Raw genomic sequence first — 13,647 nt, 5'->3', positions numbered from 1 at the left:
AAGATATAATTATAGTATTATTTTAAAAAAAAAAAATGGCATCAAACTTTTTATTAGATGGAGCCTCAACATTTGATCCATTCAGTATAGAATTTCCAATTAATAGATTCAATGATAATCCTGCTTTTTTTATACCACCAATAAAATATACAAGTAAGTAAAAGAATTAAAAAAAAAAAAAAAAATTAACAAAATTAACAAAACTCTTCTTTCACTCAAATTTAGTATGCTTACCACAAAAAGACCACTATATAGTCGAAAGACAACTCAATTTAGAGCAAAAGCAATATGTTTATAATTTTGACCATAACGTTAAAGTCGAAGGATTAAAAGACCCAGTCCCAGGCTTGCCACCATGTTTTAGATTAGTAGCCCCAACTTATGATTTACCAAAACACGAGAAATTAGAACAAACATGTCTAATGCCACACGGAATAAGCTTATTATTTACAGATGTAAGAATTTTTTTTTTTTTTTTTTTTTATAGAATAAAGTTTTATTAATTTTCTTTCTTTTTTAGTTCCAATCAAAAATAAATAATTTTATAGTTGGAAATAAACCAGATTATTTAAGATCAGTATCTGAATATTTAAAAATGATAGTTTTACCAGATCCACCAAAAATTATTGCACGTCAAACAACAGAAAGCTTAAATCAATTTGAATGGTTAAATGATGAAGAGTTTGGTAGACAAAGAGTACAAGGTTTAAATGCTGGCCAATTAGTAAAGCTAAATCAAGATAAAGTTGACAAGTTAAATATATCACATAAATTACAACTCGAAAAGATGAGACCAACATTCAACATGATCCTCAAAGAAAAACTTAATTTTGATTTCGAAAGCGCTCTTAGTAATGGTTACTTGTATATGGTAGACTATGAAATCTTTGATACTGCCGACTATATCGAAGCTGCTAAAAAGAAAGGAAGATATGTTTGCTCGCCATTAGCCCTCTTTTATTTTAACACAAATGATGAAAAGCTATATCCATTATGCATCAAAATTTTACAAAATGATGAGAATTCACCAGTTTTCACACCAGCCTCATATCCACCTGCATCATGGGTTTTCGCCAAATTATGGTTTCAATCTGCAGATGGCCAACATATGGAGTTTATTACTCACCTCTATGAATGTCATTTATTAGGTGAAGTTTTTGCAATTGCTACTCATCGTCAACTATCAACATCTCATCCAATATTCCAACTTTTACATCCACACTTTAACCTTTTATTAGATATCAACTTGAGAGCTAGAAGAAATCTTTTATCAAAAGATGGTCCAATCGAATCATTATTAGGCGGAGGAAGTATTGCTGCTTTAAAATTAATTGCAAAACATCATAAGGAATACTTATGGAGAGAAAATACTTTTATTGCTAGGTAATTATTAAATACATTTATAAATTAAATAAATATAATACTAATTTATTTTATATTAGATTAAAGAAAAATGACCTTTATAATGATGATAAAATGAATAAATATTATTATAGAGAAGACGGTATTTTTATTCACAAAAATCTTTATAAATTTGTTTATAATGTTTTGTCCAAATTCTATACTAGCGATATTGAAATAGAACGTGACTTTGAACTACATGCTTGGATCGAGGATATAAGTAGTGATTGGGGTGGCACACTTAAAGGTGTAGTCGAGGGTGATAAAATTAAAAAACTTGAAGAGATTGTTCAATTGGTTTCAGATATTATATTTAGAGTCACTGTAGAACACTCTATTGGTAATCACGGTCAATGGGATATGTATGGCTTCACCCCAAATGTTCCTGGTGCTTTATATATGGATCCAACTAAAATTACTGAAGGCATTCCAACTACATTCGAAATGATTTGTAATGCTCTTCCACCCAAAAAAGAAACAAAAGATCAAATTGCAATAACTCATCTTTTAGCAAATACTGATACCGGTCTTCCAACCTTTTTAAATACCGAATATATTTTTGAAAGTGATATGGCTGTACCAAACTTTAAAGAAATTACTCAAAAATATAAATTAGAAATGGAAAAACTTTCAAAATCAATTGAAGCAAGAAACAATGTTGTATATATGCCATATAGCTACATGAACCCAAGTAAAGTATGTGCATCAATCTATATTTAATCAACAAAAAACTAAAACTAAAATTAAAAAAACAATTTAATATTTAAATACAAAATAAATAGTAATAATAATAAAGTAATACTACAAATAAAAAATCTTTCTGTAAATATTTTAAAAAAAAAATTATTTATTTAAATTTCTTTTTTTAAATAATATTATCTAATATACCCATGGAATTAAAAAATTAAACCCTATTTGTATTTCTCACTTTTATAAAAAAACTATATAAATAATATTATAATATAATAATAGATTCAAAATTAAAATTTAAGATTAATGATTTTAAATAAAAAAAAATTTTGAATTTTATTTAAAATAATATATTTATTTTTTGTGGATCTAAATATTACAAATATCTATATAATTTAATGAACCACCATCAAATTTACAATTGTCTTGATTTTCATAATGGCTTTCATGATAAATTCCTCCAGTGCAGCCTGGTTTGGAAAAAGTTGAAACTGTTGTTGTTGTTTTATTACAAGAAACACTTTGTGAATTAGAATATATGCCAAATCCAATGTTTGTGCATTTATCAACATATTGGTAATCAATTTGAAGGAAATCCTTGTCAAAGTCACCATTACATTCACCACTATAGGTTACACTGAGGTAAGTATCGGATGGTACTTCATAGTTTTCTAAAATTGATAATTTAAAAGTATTGCCATAGCCTAAAACACATGAAGATTCACAAGAACCACTTGTATGTTCTACAATATTGAAGATATTTCCTTTTTTGGTTTTAAAAAAAAATAAATTAGAAAATAGTTTTTAATTATCAATTAAATATTTTTTTAATAACTACCTTTACAACTAGAATCGTCATAAATAGTTTCAAAAATAGTATCTTGTTTAGTTGTGAAAATAACTGATGTTAGATTATATGTAACACATTGTGATTCTTGATATAGTATTGCACCAAAATAATTTTCACCCATTTCGCATTGGGGATTGACAGGTGGTTCTCCTGGACAAATACCCATGTAATTATATTGTTCATATAAAATATATGATGATGTTGATTTTAACAATGAAATTGAAAGAATTGAAAATAATAAGCTTTTTAAAATATTCATTTTAATTATTTTTTTATGTTTTATTAATTTGATTTTAAAAAAATGAATTATATTTTTTTTTTTCTTTATATAAAAAATAAAAAAATAAAAAAAAAACAAAAAAATAAATATATAAATTTATAAATAAAAAACTTGAATAAATAATAATAATATCAAGCTTCTATTACTTCGTTGATAATCTATCCAACGGAATACCAGGTTAAAAAATCTATTTTGTAACTTCTATTTGGTTCTTTGTTTTTTTCATACATGTAAAAGCATATTTGAAATACCGTTTCATTTTTTAATCAATTTTTTTTTTGTTGGAAAATTTTTGGTGTTAGGTTTGAAATTTTATTGCTATGAATATTTTTTCAAAGCTCGGAAATAAATTTTCTAAAATAATTTTTTTATCTTAAAAATTCAAAAAAAATATTTTTTTCATAAACAACAGACATATCAATTTCTAAATTATCTTTATACATTTAAAAAACATTCCTATGGAATATTTTTTTCATTGCAATATTTTTTATTTTTTTTTATTTATTTTATTTATCAAAAAAACTCGAATTTAAAAATACACCAGTATATTCCTCATCAATATCTCAGACATAAATTAAACCAAATACCCTTTAGGATTTAAATAGTTTTTTATTATAAAATATCACTAATAATAGAAAATTTCATATATAGTTTTTAAATATGGTGTTTTCCTCCAAACTTTTTTTTTTTTTTGATAAATAAAAAATTTAAAATAATTAAAATGAAAAAAGTAAGTTGTTATTTCATTTTCTCTTTTTTTAGGTGCAGCTATTACATCAAAAATCACAAGTTACTATTTATTCTGTAATTTTTACAACCAAACAAATACCGTTATTGAAAATATTTTAGATTAGAAGGTAATTTTTAAATTTTTAATTTCTATTTTTTTTTTTTTTTTAAAAATAAGAAATATTTTTGACACAATAGAACATACAAGTGGTTATTATTTTAAATAAAAAACTTGATTTCTTTTACACCTGTATATTTTGATTTTATTACAAATTTAATTAATTATTTATAAATTTTTCATTTTTTTTTTAAATGTGTGTTGGTGGGAAATTTTTTTTTTTTTTTTTTAATTTTCTTTTACACATTATAATTATTTATAAATTATAAAATATATATCAATGATAAAACACAATGATAAAATGTCTTTGTGCCAATAGTAGTTTTACATTTATTTATATAGTAATTTTTTTATTTATAAATATAAATAATATATATGGTGTACCAAGTGATTTAGCATGTTCTATTAACTTATGCAGCAAAATAGGGGAGCCATGTACATATGACCCATCATCCAATAGGTAACTATGGTTAAACATATGTGCCCAATAAAAAAGAGCTTTATTAATTATAATTTATAGTGGTTTAGAATGTTATGTAGAGGATTTTTGTTTTAATAATACATGTGTTGAAGGCATTATAGAATATGGTAGATGTACAACGAGCAGAGATTGCAATATAGGATATTCATGTGTACCATCCCATTTAAATAGTAATGTTAAAATATGTGAAAAAGCATTTTTTGTGGAATATGGTAGATTTTGTAATAAAACATTAGAATGCACTCATAATTTGGAATGTATAGAAAACAAATGTTCTACACCTGACTATGGTTGTGTAAATGACAACCAATGTGACCCCAATTCTATATGTGTCGATGGCAAATGTAATTACTATCAATTAAAAGTAGATATATCAATATGAAAACTTTATTCTATTCCATTTTAAAATACACTAATAATATTATTTATTTTAGGGAGATGAATGTTTTATACAAAAATCTTTTTCTTGTAGTAATGGATCATTTTCATGTTCATTAAAATCTTCAAACCTATCTTCCATTGGAATATGTAGGAGCGTTATAAAAGATGGTACTCCATGCCTAACATCTAAATATACATGCGACTGGACTATAAACCAATATGTAAGTATAATTTATAAAAAAAGAAAACCAAAGCTTTATTAATTTAAATATTTTAGTGTAGAGCAAATGAACCAGGTTCAGTATTGGGAAAATGTGTAACTGCCCCAACTAATACATATGCAACATGTATATCAAAACAAGACTGTAAAGAATATGAGTTTTGTAAATGTGATGCCCGTTCGGGTGTTGGTTATTGTGTTCTTTTAGCTACTTTTGTTGGCAACTATTGCAAAAAAGCAGCATTGGTAAATAATTTTATATTTATAGTTTAATACCTTTTATAAATATTTTATGTATTAACAGTTTATAAAGATATATATAGAGTGTTTTAAAAATTCAAATTGTACGCAACCGTTCTCAGTCAATCCGTTTTCATGTGTTAATGTACATTGTAGAGAGGAGGCAAGGTGCTTTTCATCATTTTGTACAGAGAACTTATTACCCCTGGATGTTTGCAGAAAGGATATAGGTTGTAATTTAGACGTTTTTAACAATAATGGACTTGGAGCTTTTACAGATATAGGTCCATTGGATGTTACTTCCAATTCAATTCCACTCCAATATTATCAAAATTTTATAATCATTATATTTATAAATATTTATATATTATTTTTTTAAAAATAATAATTTATATTTTGTTTTAAATATAAATTTAAAAAGTAGATTTTTAAACATATTATTATCAAAATCTATAGATTTATTTTTAATTTGTATTAAAAAAAAAAAAAATTATTTTTTACTTAATTTTTTTTCCAATACAAATATATATGTAATTATAAATTTTTTTCACACACATACCCCAAAAAAACACACAAAAAAAAATTTATTAATTTAATAAAACTCAAACAATATTGTTTCAAAATTAACATCATTTATTATTATTATTTTTATTATTATTAAAATTACTATTATTATAATTTTTTTATTATCATGGTATTTAATTTAATATGATAATTAAAAATAGTCTAGTAAATATTTATGTAAACTATTTTATATTATTTTTCTTTTTATTACTTTTTGATAATAATGTAGGTCAACAACAAACTATGAACCCAGATTTAACCGACTTATTGAATGATGATTTTTGTTCTTCTAATTTTTGTGCTAGAAGAGGTGAATTGTGCAGTTCTGGTAATATAACAACGTAGGTATACAAATATTATAAACTATAAAGAAAAAACTAATTATTTTAAATGTAAAGAGGATTTGATTGCTTTATAGAAGACAGATGTTTAGATGGAAGATGTGTTATGGGAATAGGCGAAAATGAAAACTGTAATAAAAGTGTGGATTGCCAATTTGGACTTTCCTGTGTTCCTAATGATGAAGGTGTGATGAATTGCGTTAAGGCATTTTATATAGATTACGGAAATAGCTGTAATATAACAATACAATGTTCACATAGTTTAGAGTGTATTGATAACAAATGCTCCACACCATTAATAGGGTAATGAATAAATAGATCATTTAATATTAATAATAATTAAATTACTAAATATAATTTTAAAAAAAGGTGTTTTACAGATTTGCAATGCGCAGAAAACGAAATATGTGTTAATGGAACATGCCAGGTTTATATATTAAAAGAAAACGAATGCTTTATTTTCAAATCGCTTTCATGTAAGCATCAATTTAAAACATGCGTTTTAAAATCATTTAATATATCATCAATAGGTATATGTGTTGAAGATGTAATAGTAGGTTCTCCTTGTATAACTTCAAAATTTTCGTGTGATTGGGGTTTGGGTCAATATGTAAGACTATTTATTATTTAAAAAATATCAAAAAGACATTGTATTAACATTTCGATATATTATTTATTTAGTGCAAACCTCTTTCATTAGGTTCTTGTAAGTTTGTTTTAAAACTATATGATGATGATGATGATGATGATGATGATGATGATCTTCTAACATATTTTTTGTATGTAGCTGTAGGAAATTGTACACTAAGCGGGGAAAACAAATTCAATATTTGTACTTCTAAAAATGATTGCGCTTATAATGAATATTGCAAATGCGATCCAAATAGTGGTGTTGGGTACTGTGTTCTTAGAGGGACATTTATTGGACGATATTGTAGAGAAGCTACTAGAGTAGGTATTTTTAAAAGAAAAGCCAGCAAAAATAAAATAAAAAGATTATTAATAAAACAATCTATATAGGTTTATCTGCAATGTTTTCTAAAATCAAACTGCACCCAACCATTTACAGCCAATCCATATTCTTGTGTCAGAATAAATTGCCGAGAAGAGGCCCAATGCTATTTGACACTGTGTTCAGAGAAACTGTTGCCTTTTACTCCTTGCACGCAAGCGAAATGTAACATACCGTTCTTTGTAGAAGAAAAAGTTCCTGGTCTAACTATAATTTCAGTTTCATCAGAAAACTTTAAAATCCCAAAAAATAGTTTTATATTTTATATTATTTATATCATATACATTATATTGTTTTAAAATAAAAGTAATTATATATTTTAAAATATTTAAATATTTAAAATTATTTTGTATGGGTGATGGATTATTTGAAAAAAATTATTTGAAAAAAATTTATAAATTTTGTAAATTTTTAATAAATTAATTTTTTTTTTTTAATTTGTTTTTTAAATTTTTAAAAAATTTTTTATCTGTCACAATAAAATAATAATTTAATAAAATGATTGAAAACCATCAACAAGAGTTTCCACAACAACAACAACCAAACTCTTCTATTTATATAAAATTTAATAATAATATTAAATTACAGTATAACCAAATCTATGATTCTTTAAAAGAATTTGGTACCATTACCAACATTAAAATATGTAATGGTTTTGGTTTTGTAGACTTTGAATCTACAGAGTCAGCTCAAAAAGTTTTAGCCCATTTTTCAATAAATAACAATAAACTAAACATTGATGGAAATATTATATTTATAAAAGAAAAAAAAGAAAAATTAAATAATAATAATAATTCACTCTTTGATGATAATAATAATAATAATAACAATAATATCAATGTTGATAATATAGACAACAATAGTAAAACTAATAATAATATAGACAATAATACAGATAATAATTATGACATCAAAAATAATTTTTTATTTTTTAAAATATTTAATAATATATTTTTAAAAAGTTTAATTTTTAAATATGTAAAACTATACAATATTTATCATGGGCAAAGAAGTTTTGAAAAGAAATCACTTATAGAATTTAAAAATAAAGAATATCTATATCAAATTAATTATATGCTATTGGATATTAATACTATTAATAATAGTTGTTTTGGTAATATTAATAATATTATTCAAAATTATCAAAATAACCAAAATGATAACGTTCAACTCGAATCATTTTTACCAATCAATATTAAAAAAATCGAATTTTCATCAAAATATGAAACCCATTCAATTAATCTCGATTTACCAAATATCCCACATTGGATAGAAGTTGTTAAAATTCAAAAATGTTTTAAAGTTAACTTTTCAATTTTCAAATCAGCATCAAGTATCCATACACTTCATTTGGATTGCCAAAGAGAGATTTTGATCGAACCAAACTCCTTACCATCCACACTAACCAAACTTACAATAAAAAATTACCAATTTAAAATAACAAAAGATTTAATACCAAGTAACATCAAGATACTCCATTTAGAAAACGAATTAAATGGTCCAATTGAAAAAGATGCATTACCGGAAACAATTACTCATCTCACCATCAAACACCTACCAAAAGACTTTATATTTCCAAAACAACTACTTTATTTAAAGGTAATAGGAATCTATTTACATGAAATCGAGGAAAATATGTTCCCAAATACTCTAGAACATCTAGACTTTTATTGCAATGCCCAACATTTTAACTGTACTTTAGGAAATAACCTGAAATACTTTCACATATTTACTGGAGGGTCCATTAGTGAAGGAATTTTACCAAACTCCCTCGAAGAATTACATATTGCTTTTGGTCAAAAGAAATTAAGATCAATACCTAAAAACATTAAGTCCCTTAGTCTTTCTGGCAAATTCAATTGGAGTATTAAAGGCTTTACAAAGATTCCCGAATCAGTAACAACCTTATCACTGGGTTATCTATTCAATAAACCACTTTGTAAAAATGAATTTATTGATTGCAAATACTTAACATCTATCGATTTTGGTCTTAGCTTCAATCAAGAACTTCACCCAAACCAATTTCCCGAAAGCCTTACTTATCTCAGCTTTTGTTCCTTTAACAATGGTGGTTTACCATTGACAAAAAGAAACATATTCCCATCAAGTTTGGAGTATCTCGATCTAGGCTCACTATTTGACCAACCCATAGGAATCGATACATTTCCAAAATCTGGTAATTTAAAAACTCTTAAGCTAGGATCAAGATTCACCCATCTCATTTCAACCAAAGGCAATATTATACCCAGTAGTATAACTTTTATGGATAACTCAATTATTTTTTATAGTCATTTACTAAATCTAATTGTAACCAATCAAACATTACTAGAAATTGAATTAAGCTCATCAAATTGTGATTTAATTCTAAATGATCCACGAGTAACATCATCCATAAAAAAGCTAACACTATCACAAAAATTCTATAAAGTTTTAAATTTAGATAATTTTACTCAAATAGAATCATTAGTAGTATATGGCAGGCCACATTTAATTTTTAAAGATAAAATTAATATAAATGGTTCATTAAAAATAATAGAAACTCCAATCGAAAATTCATTTTTTATAGATTATTTATTCGAATATTTAAATAGTAATACTAATAATAATAATAATAATATGAATAATAATAATAATAATAATAATAATAATATGAATAATAATATGAATAATAATATGAATAATAATATGAATAATAATATGAATAATAATAATATGAATAATAATGATCATAATATTATAAAATTATTAAAATTAATTTAATCATTTTTTTATATTCATTGTAAATTAAATTATATTTTTTTAAAAATCTAAATAAAATATAACCATATATAGTTATATAAATTTTTTTTTTTTTTTTTTTATTTTTATTTTTTTTTTTTTTTTATTTTTTTTTTTTTTTTTTTTAAATTTTAAAAAAAAAATTTTTTATTTATTTTTTTAAAATTTAAAATTTAATTTATTTATTTATTTCATTTATTTTATATGATTAATTTTTTATTTGAAAGAGAAATAGGTAGATCAAATGAAAGAAAAGAAAGATGGGATCAAATAAATAGAAATTTTCATCATTTAGATCTATCAGTTTATAGACAAATACAAACTTATAATAAAGGTCCCATCAACCAAATGGATATTGATGTAGCCGAAAATCGATAGTATGTTATAATATTAATAATATTAAATAAAAATCAACTTGATAACTAATAATAAATTTATTATTATTATTTTTATTTTTATTTTTATTTTTATTTTTATTTTTATTTAGTTTATTATCAGTATCGGGTGATGGTGTTATTCAAATTTATGACCTTTATGAAAATTTATTAAATAATAAAATCAACGAAAATAGAAATGAAGAAGTGTTTACAAATAAGATCGAATTTCAACCAATACTTAATATAAATAGAAAGAATAGTCAAATTCAAAACAATGTGAACCAATATAGTAATACACTACTAAAAGGTATTTCCACATGTCAATGGTATCCAATGGATACTGGTATGTTTTTTACAGGTGGTTTAGATGGCTGTGTGGATATATGGGATACAAACGAAGCCATGATATCGCAAACTTTTAATTTAGAGTATCATATTAACTCTATATCCTATTCAATAATCAACAGCTCAAGCCTAACAATAGCTGCAGCCACTGCCGACCAAAAAGTTAGAATTTGTGACATACGTACCAATAGCTCGGTTCATTGCTTAACAGGCCACCGTGAAAGTGTTATTGCTGTTAAATGGTCGCCCTATAGTCCCTATTTGATAGCTACTGGTTCAAAAGATAAAACTATAAGATTATGGGATGTACGTAGAAGCGATACATTTTTATTAGCCTTTGATCAATATAATGGTGGTAGTGATAGTATTGCGAGTAGCAGCAACGACAGCAGCACATTTAGTGACATGAACGAAAATAGTGATAGAAACAATTTAAAACAAACCAAACGATACCGACAAAAACTACATAAACCAAATACAATCCAAAGTGGTAAAAATTCAGTTTTAGAGAAAAAGAAAGATCAAATTCAACAATACTCACACAATCAAGGTGTAAGAAGAGAGGTTCCATTTGCACATAATGGAACTATTACCTCACTAGCATGGACTCCTGATGGCGAACATATAGTTAGTACTGGTAATGACAGTAAAATACATTTATGGGATGTTCAAAAGGGTAAAAAAGTATTAGTAGACTATCCGCATTCACATAATGTAAATAAAATACCAAATCAAATGTCGCTCTCTTCTGATGGCAAATATATTATTCATCCAAATTCCAGAACCATCCATGTCTACGAAACTGCAACTGGCAAACTTGTTAGGCAATTAAAAGGACACTTTGAAAGAGTGAATTGTTGTGTATATTATCAATATGATGAAGCTATTATAAGTGGTTCAAATGATAGATTAATACTATATTGGGATACCTCAAATGATGACCAAAATGAAAACATAGAATTTATAAAACAATCAAAAAAAGACAATTTAGAAAAACAATCATCATTACTATATAATCATGATGATAGCGATGAAGAAAATAATAATAATAGTAATAGCAATATAAATAACAATAATAATAATATAAATAAAATAATCTCAACACAGAACCCAACCTTACCAGATGAGGACAACTGGAGTGATGAAGAACAAAATTAAAAAAATAAAATAAAAAAAAAATAAAAAATAAATATTTTAAACTGGTGTAAATATATGCAAATGTTAAAAAAAAAACTATTTTCATTTTCCTTTTCATTTTTTATGATAATAAAAAAAAAAAAACTGTTGAAAGAATAATCATATTAAATTTATTAAATTGGTGTTCTAATTTGTAATAAGATTTAAAAAAAAAAAAAAAAAAAAAAAAAAACATATGACTTTTAATTGTTTAATAGACAACTTAAAAATCATTAATGTGCTAATAACTGTTTAGGAAATTTTACTAACAAAGGTATTCAATCCTAAAAATATAACCCAAAATCTTTTGGTGGTAGAATTATGTGTGTATAAATTATAAAAACACAAACACTCAAATTATTTGTATTTAGAAGGGGTTTTGAATTGAAACCAAATTAAGTTTTATTCTTTTTTATTATTATTTATTTAATTTTTTGTTTTTGATTTTACATAGTTACTTTTACCCCACCTCCCAACCCCCATGCTTTTTAATTTTTTTTTTTTTTAAAAATTTCTAATTTCTTACAAAATTTTTAAAAGTGGGTAAACCCACCTACCATTTTCCAACAGATATATTACCTATCTACCCAAATACTAAGTATTGTAATACCCTAATTTTCTTTGAGTTCATTAACAATGATTAAACAACACGTTAAAATGGTTATTAAATTACTAAAGGTTTATTATGAAATCATATATAACGATATAATTAATACGAATTTAATATTGTATACTTTTAAAAAAATTCAAACCAATATTAATTTAAGTTTTTATTAATAGAAACTTTTGGTAATTTTTTTTAAATTGATATATTTTATCCAATTTATAATCTTTATAATTAAAACATTACTAAAGGAAGTATTGGGGGTCATCACAATTTCATAAACAAAAAAAAAAAAAAATAAAAAAAAAATAAAAAGAAAAATATTTCTACTTAAAAAATAGCTCAACGTCCCCTCCAATAAAAAGAAAAATGAATATGATAAAAATAGACACAGACTCTATTTATAACTCTTATAAAATTTTTTTTTTTTTTATTTATTTTTTTTTTATTTCCATTTTAAAAATACAATAAATAGAAAAAAAAAAAAATTCATTTTCTTATACAATTTGAATATTATTGAATTTCAATATATTTACTAATTACTTTAAAAAAAATATTAGCATGGGATCTTTAAACTACAGAAGCACAGATGAATATTATTCATTTCTTTTATATCTAGAGCTTAAAGTTGGTAAATATTTTGACATATTTGTAAATGGTGAAAGAATTGAAAAAGTTGCCGAAGATATGTCATTGTATAAATGCAAAAGTAAATATTAATATTAATTAAAATGGTAATAAAAAATAAATATAAAAAAAAAACTAATTTATCTAAAAAATAATAAATAATAAATTAGGCGGTACACTCGAATTTGTATGCATTGATATTTCAAAAAAAAGAAAAAGAAAATCAATCAATGGCTTTTGGAAACAGAATGGAGAAGAAAACTTCTTGCCTGTTAAACTCTCTGATTCAAACTTAAAAACCACAAAGAGAAACTTTACAAAAATTTCACATTGCGGAACCGAAATCATCAGAGATAAAAGCTTCAAGTGTTGGGAGTACTCTTTATTCAACGGAGGGGACCAGTATAATTACATTTAAGACATTACCTCAATC

At 24.1% G+C, this 13,647-nt stretch overlaps 6 protein-coding genes across 6 annotated transcripts in view; 5 read left to right on the top strand and 1 right to left on the bottom strand.

Annotated features, from left to right (window-relative positions):
• Positions 1 to 35: 35 nt before the first annotated feature.
• Positions 36 to 2,121, top strand: DICPUDRAFT_32915 (uncharacterized protein; the record flags this gene model as incomplete). The annotated part of the gene is made up of 4 exons (XM_003287675.1): positions 36 to 153; positions 226 to 455; positions 521 to 1,383; positions 1,443 to 2,121. 4 exons carry the CDS (start codon positions 36 to 38, stop codon positions 2,119 to 2,121), a joined length of 1,890 nt encoding a protein of 629 aa, XP_003287723.1.
• Positions 2,122 to 2,460: 339 nt separating this feature from the next.
• Positions 2,461 to 3,200, bottom strand: DICPUDRAFT_78565 (uncharacterized protein; the record flags this gene model as incomplete). Its single annotated transcript, XM_003287662.1, has 2 exons — positions 2,461 to 2,855; positions 2,930 to 3,200. The coding sequence occupies 2 exons, from the start codon at positions 3,198 to 3,200 to the stop codon at positions 2,461 to 2,463; spliced, it is 666 nt and encodes a 221-aa protein (XP_003287710.1).
• Positions 3,201 to 4,361: 1,161 nt separating this feature from the next.
• DICPUDRAFT_32880 (uncharacterized protein) lies at positions 4,362 to 7,606 on the top strand (the record flags this gene model as incomplete). The annotated part of the gene is made up of 7 exons (XM_003287674.1): positions 4,362 to 4,528; positions 4,589 to 4,719; positions 6,373 to 6,598; positions 6,665 to 6,905; positions 6,977 to 7,001; positions 7,083 to 7,246; positions 7,316 to 7,606. The coding sequence occupies 7 exons, from the start codon at positions 4,362 to 4,364 to the stop codon at positions 7,604 to 7,606; spliced, it is 1,245 nt and encodes a 414-aa protein (XP_003287722.1).
• Positions 7,607 to 7,795: 189 nt separating this feature from the next.
• On the top strand, positions 7,796 to 10,145 carry DICPUDRAFT_97802 (uncharacterized protein). Its single transcript, XM_003287673.1, has one exon. The coding sequence runs from the start codon at positions 7,806 to 7,808 to the stop codon at positions 10,065 to 10,067; it is 2,262 nt and encodes a 753-aa protein (XP_003287721.1). The 5' UTR covers positions 7,796 to 7,805; the 3' UTR covers positions 10,068 to 10,145.
• Positions 10,146 to 10,289: 144 nt separating this feature from the next.
• DICPUDRAFT_151851 (uncharacterized protein) lies at positions 10,290 to 11,965 on the top strand (the record flags this gene model as incomplete). Its single annotated transcript, XM_003287672.1, has 2 exons — positions 10,290 to 10,462; positions 10,573 to 11,965. 2 exons carry the CDS (start codon positions 10,290 to 10,292, stop codon positions 11,963 to 11,965), a joined length of 1,566 nt encoding a protein of 521 aa, XP_003287720.1.
• Positions 11,966 to 13,148: 1,183 nt separating this feature from the next.
• The window catches only part of DICPUDRAFT_78560 (uncharacterized protein), a gene marked incomplete at both ends in the record, with an annotated part of 1,412 nt that continues 913 nt past the window's right edge, over positions 13,149 to 13,647 (top strand). Inside the window, 2 exons of the mRNA XM_003287671.1 lie at positions 13,149 to 13,296; positions 13,385 to 13,616. Of these exons, the coding sequence (XP_003287719.1) occupies positions 13,149 to 13,296; positions 13,385 to 13,616 (380 nt within the window). The remainder of the gene's footprint in view (positions 13,297 to 13,384; positions 13,617 to 13,647) is intronic.

The sequence above is a fragment of the Dictyostelium purpureum genome (genome assembly GCF_000190715.1).
Source record: "Dictyostelium purpureum unplaced genomic scaffold DICPUscaffold_108, whole genome shotgun sequence".
Lineage (NCBI taxonomy): Eukaryota > Evosea > Eumycetozoa > Dictyosteliales > Dictyosteliaceae > Dictyostelium > Dictyostelium purpureum.
The sequence above is the reverse complement of the archived record's forward strand: the minus strand, read 5'-3'. Positions and strand labels throughout refer to the sequence as shown.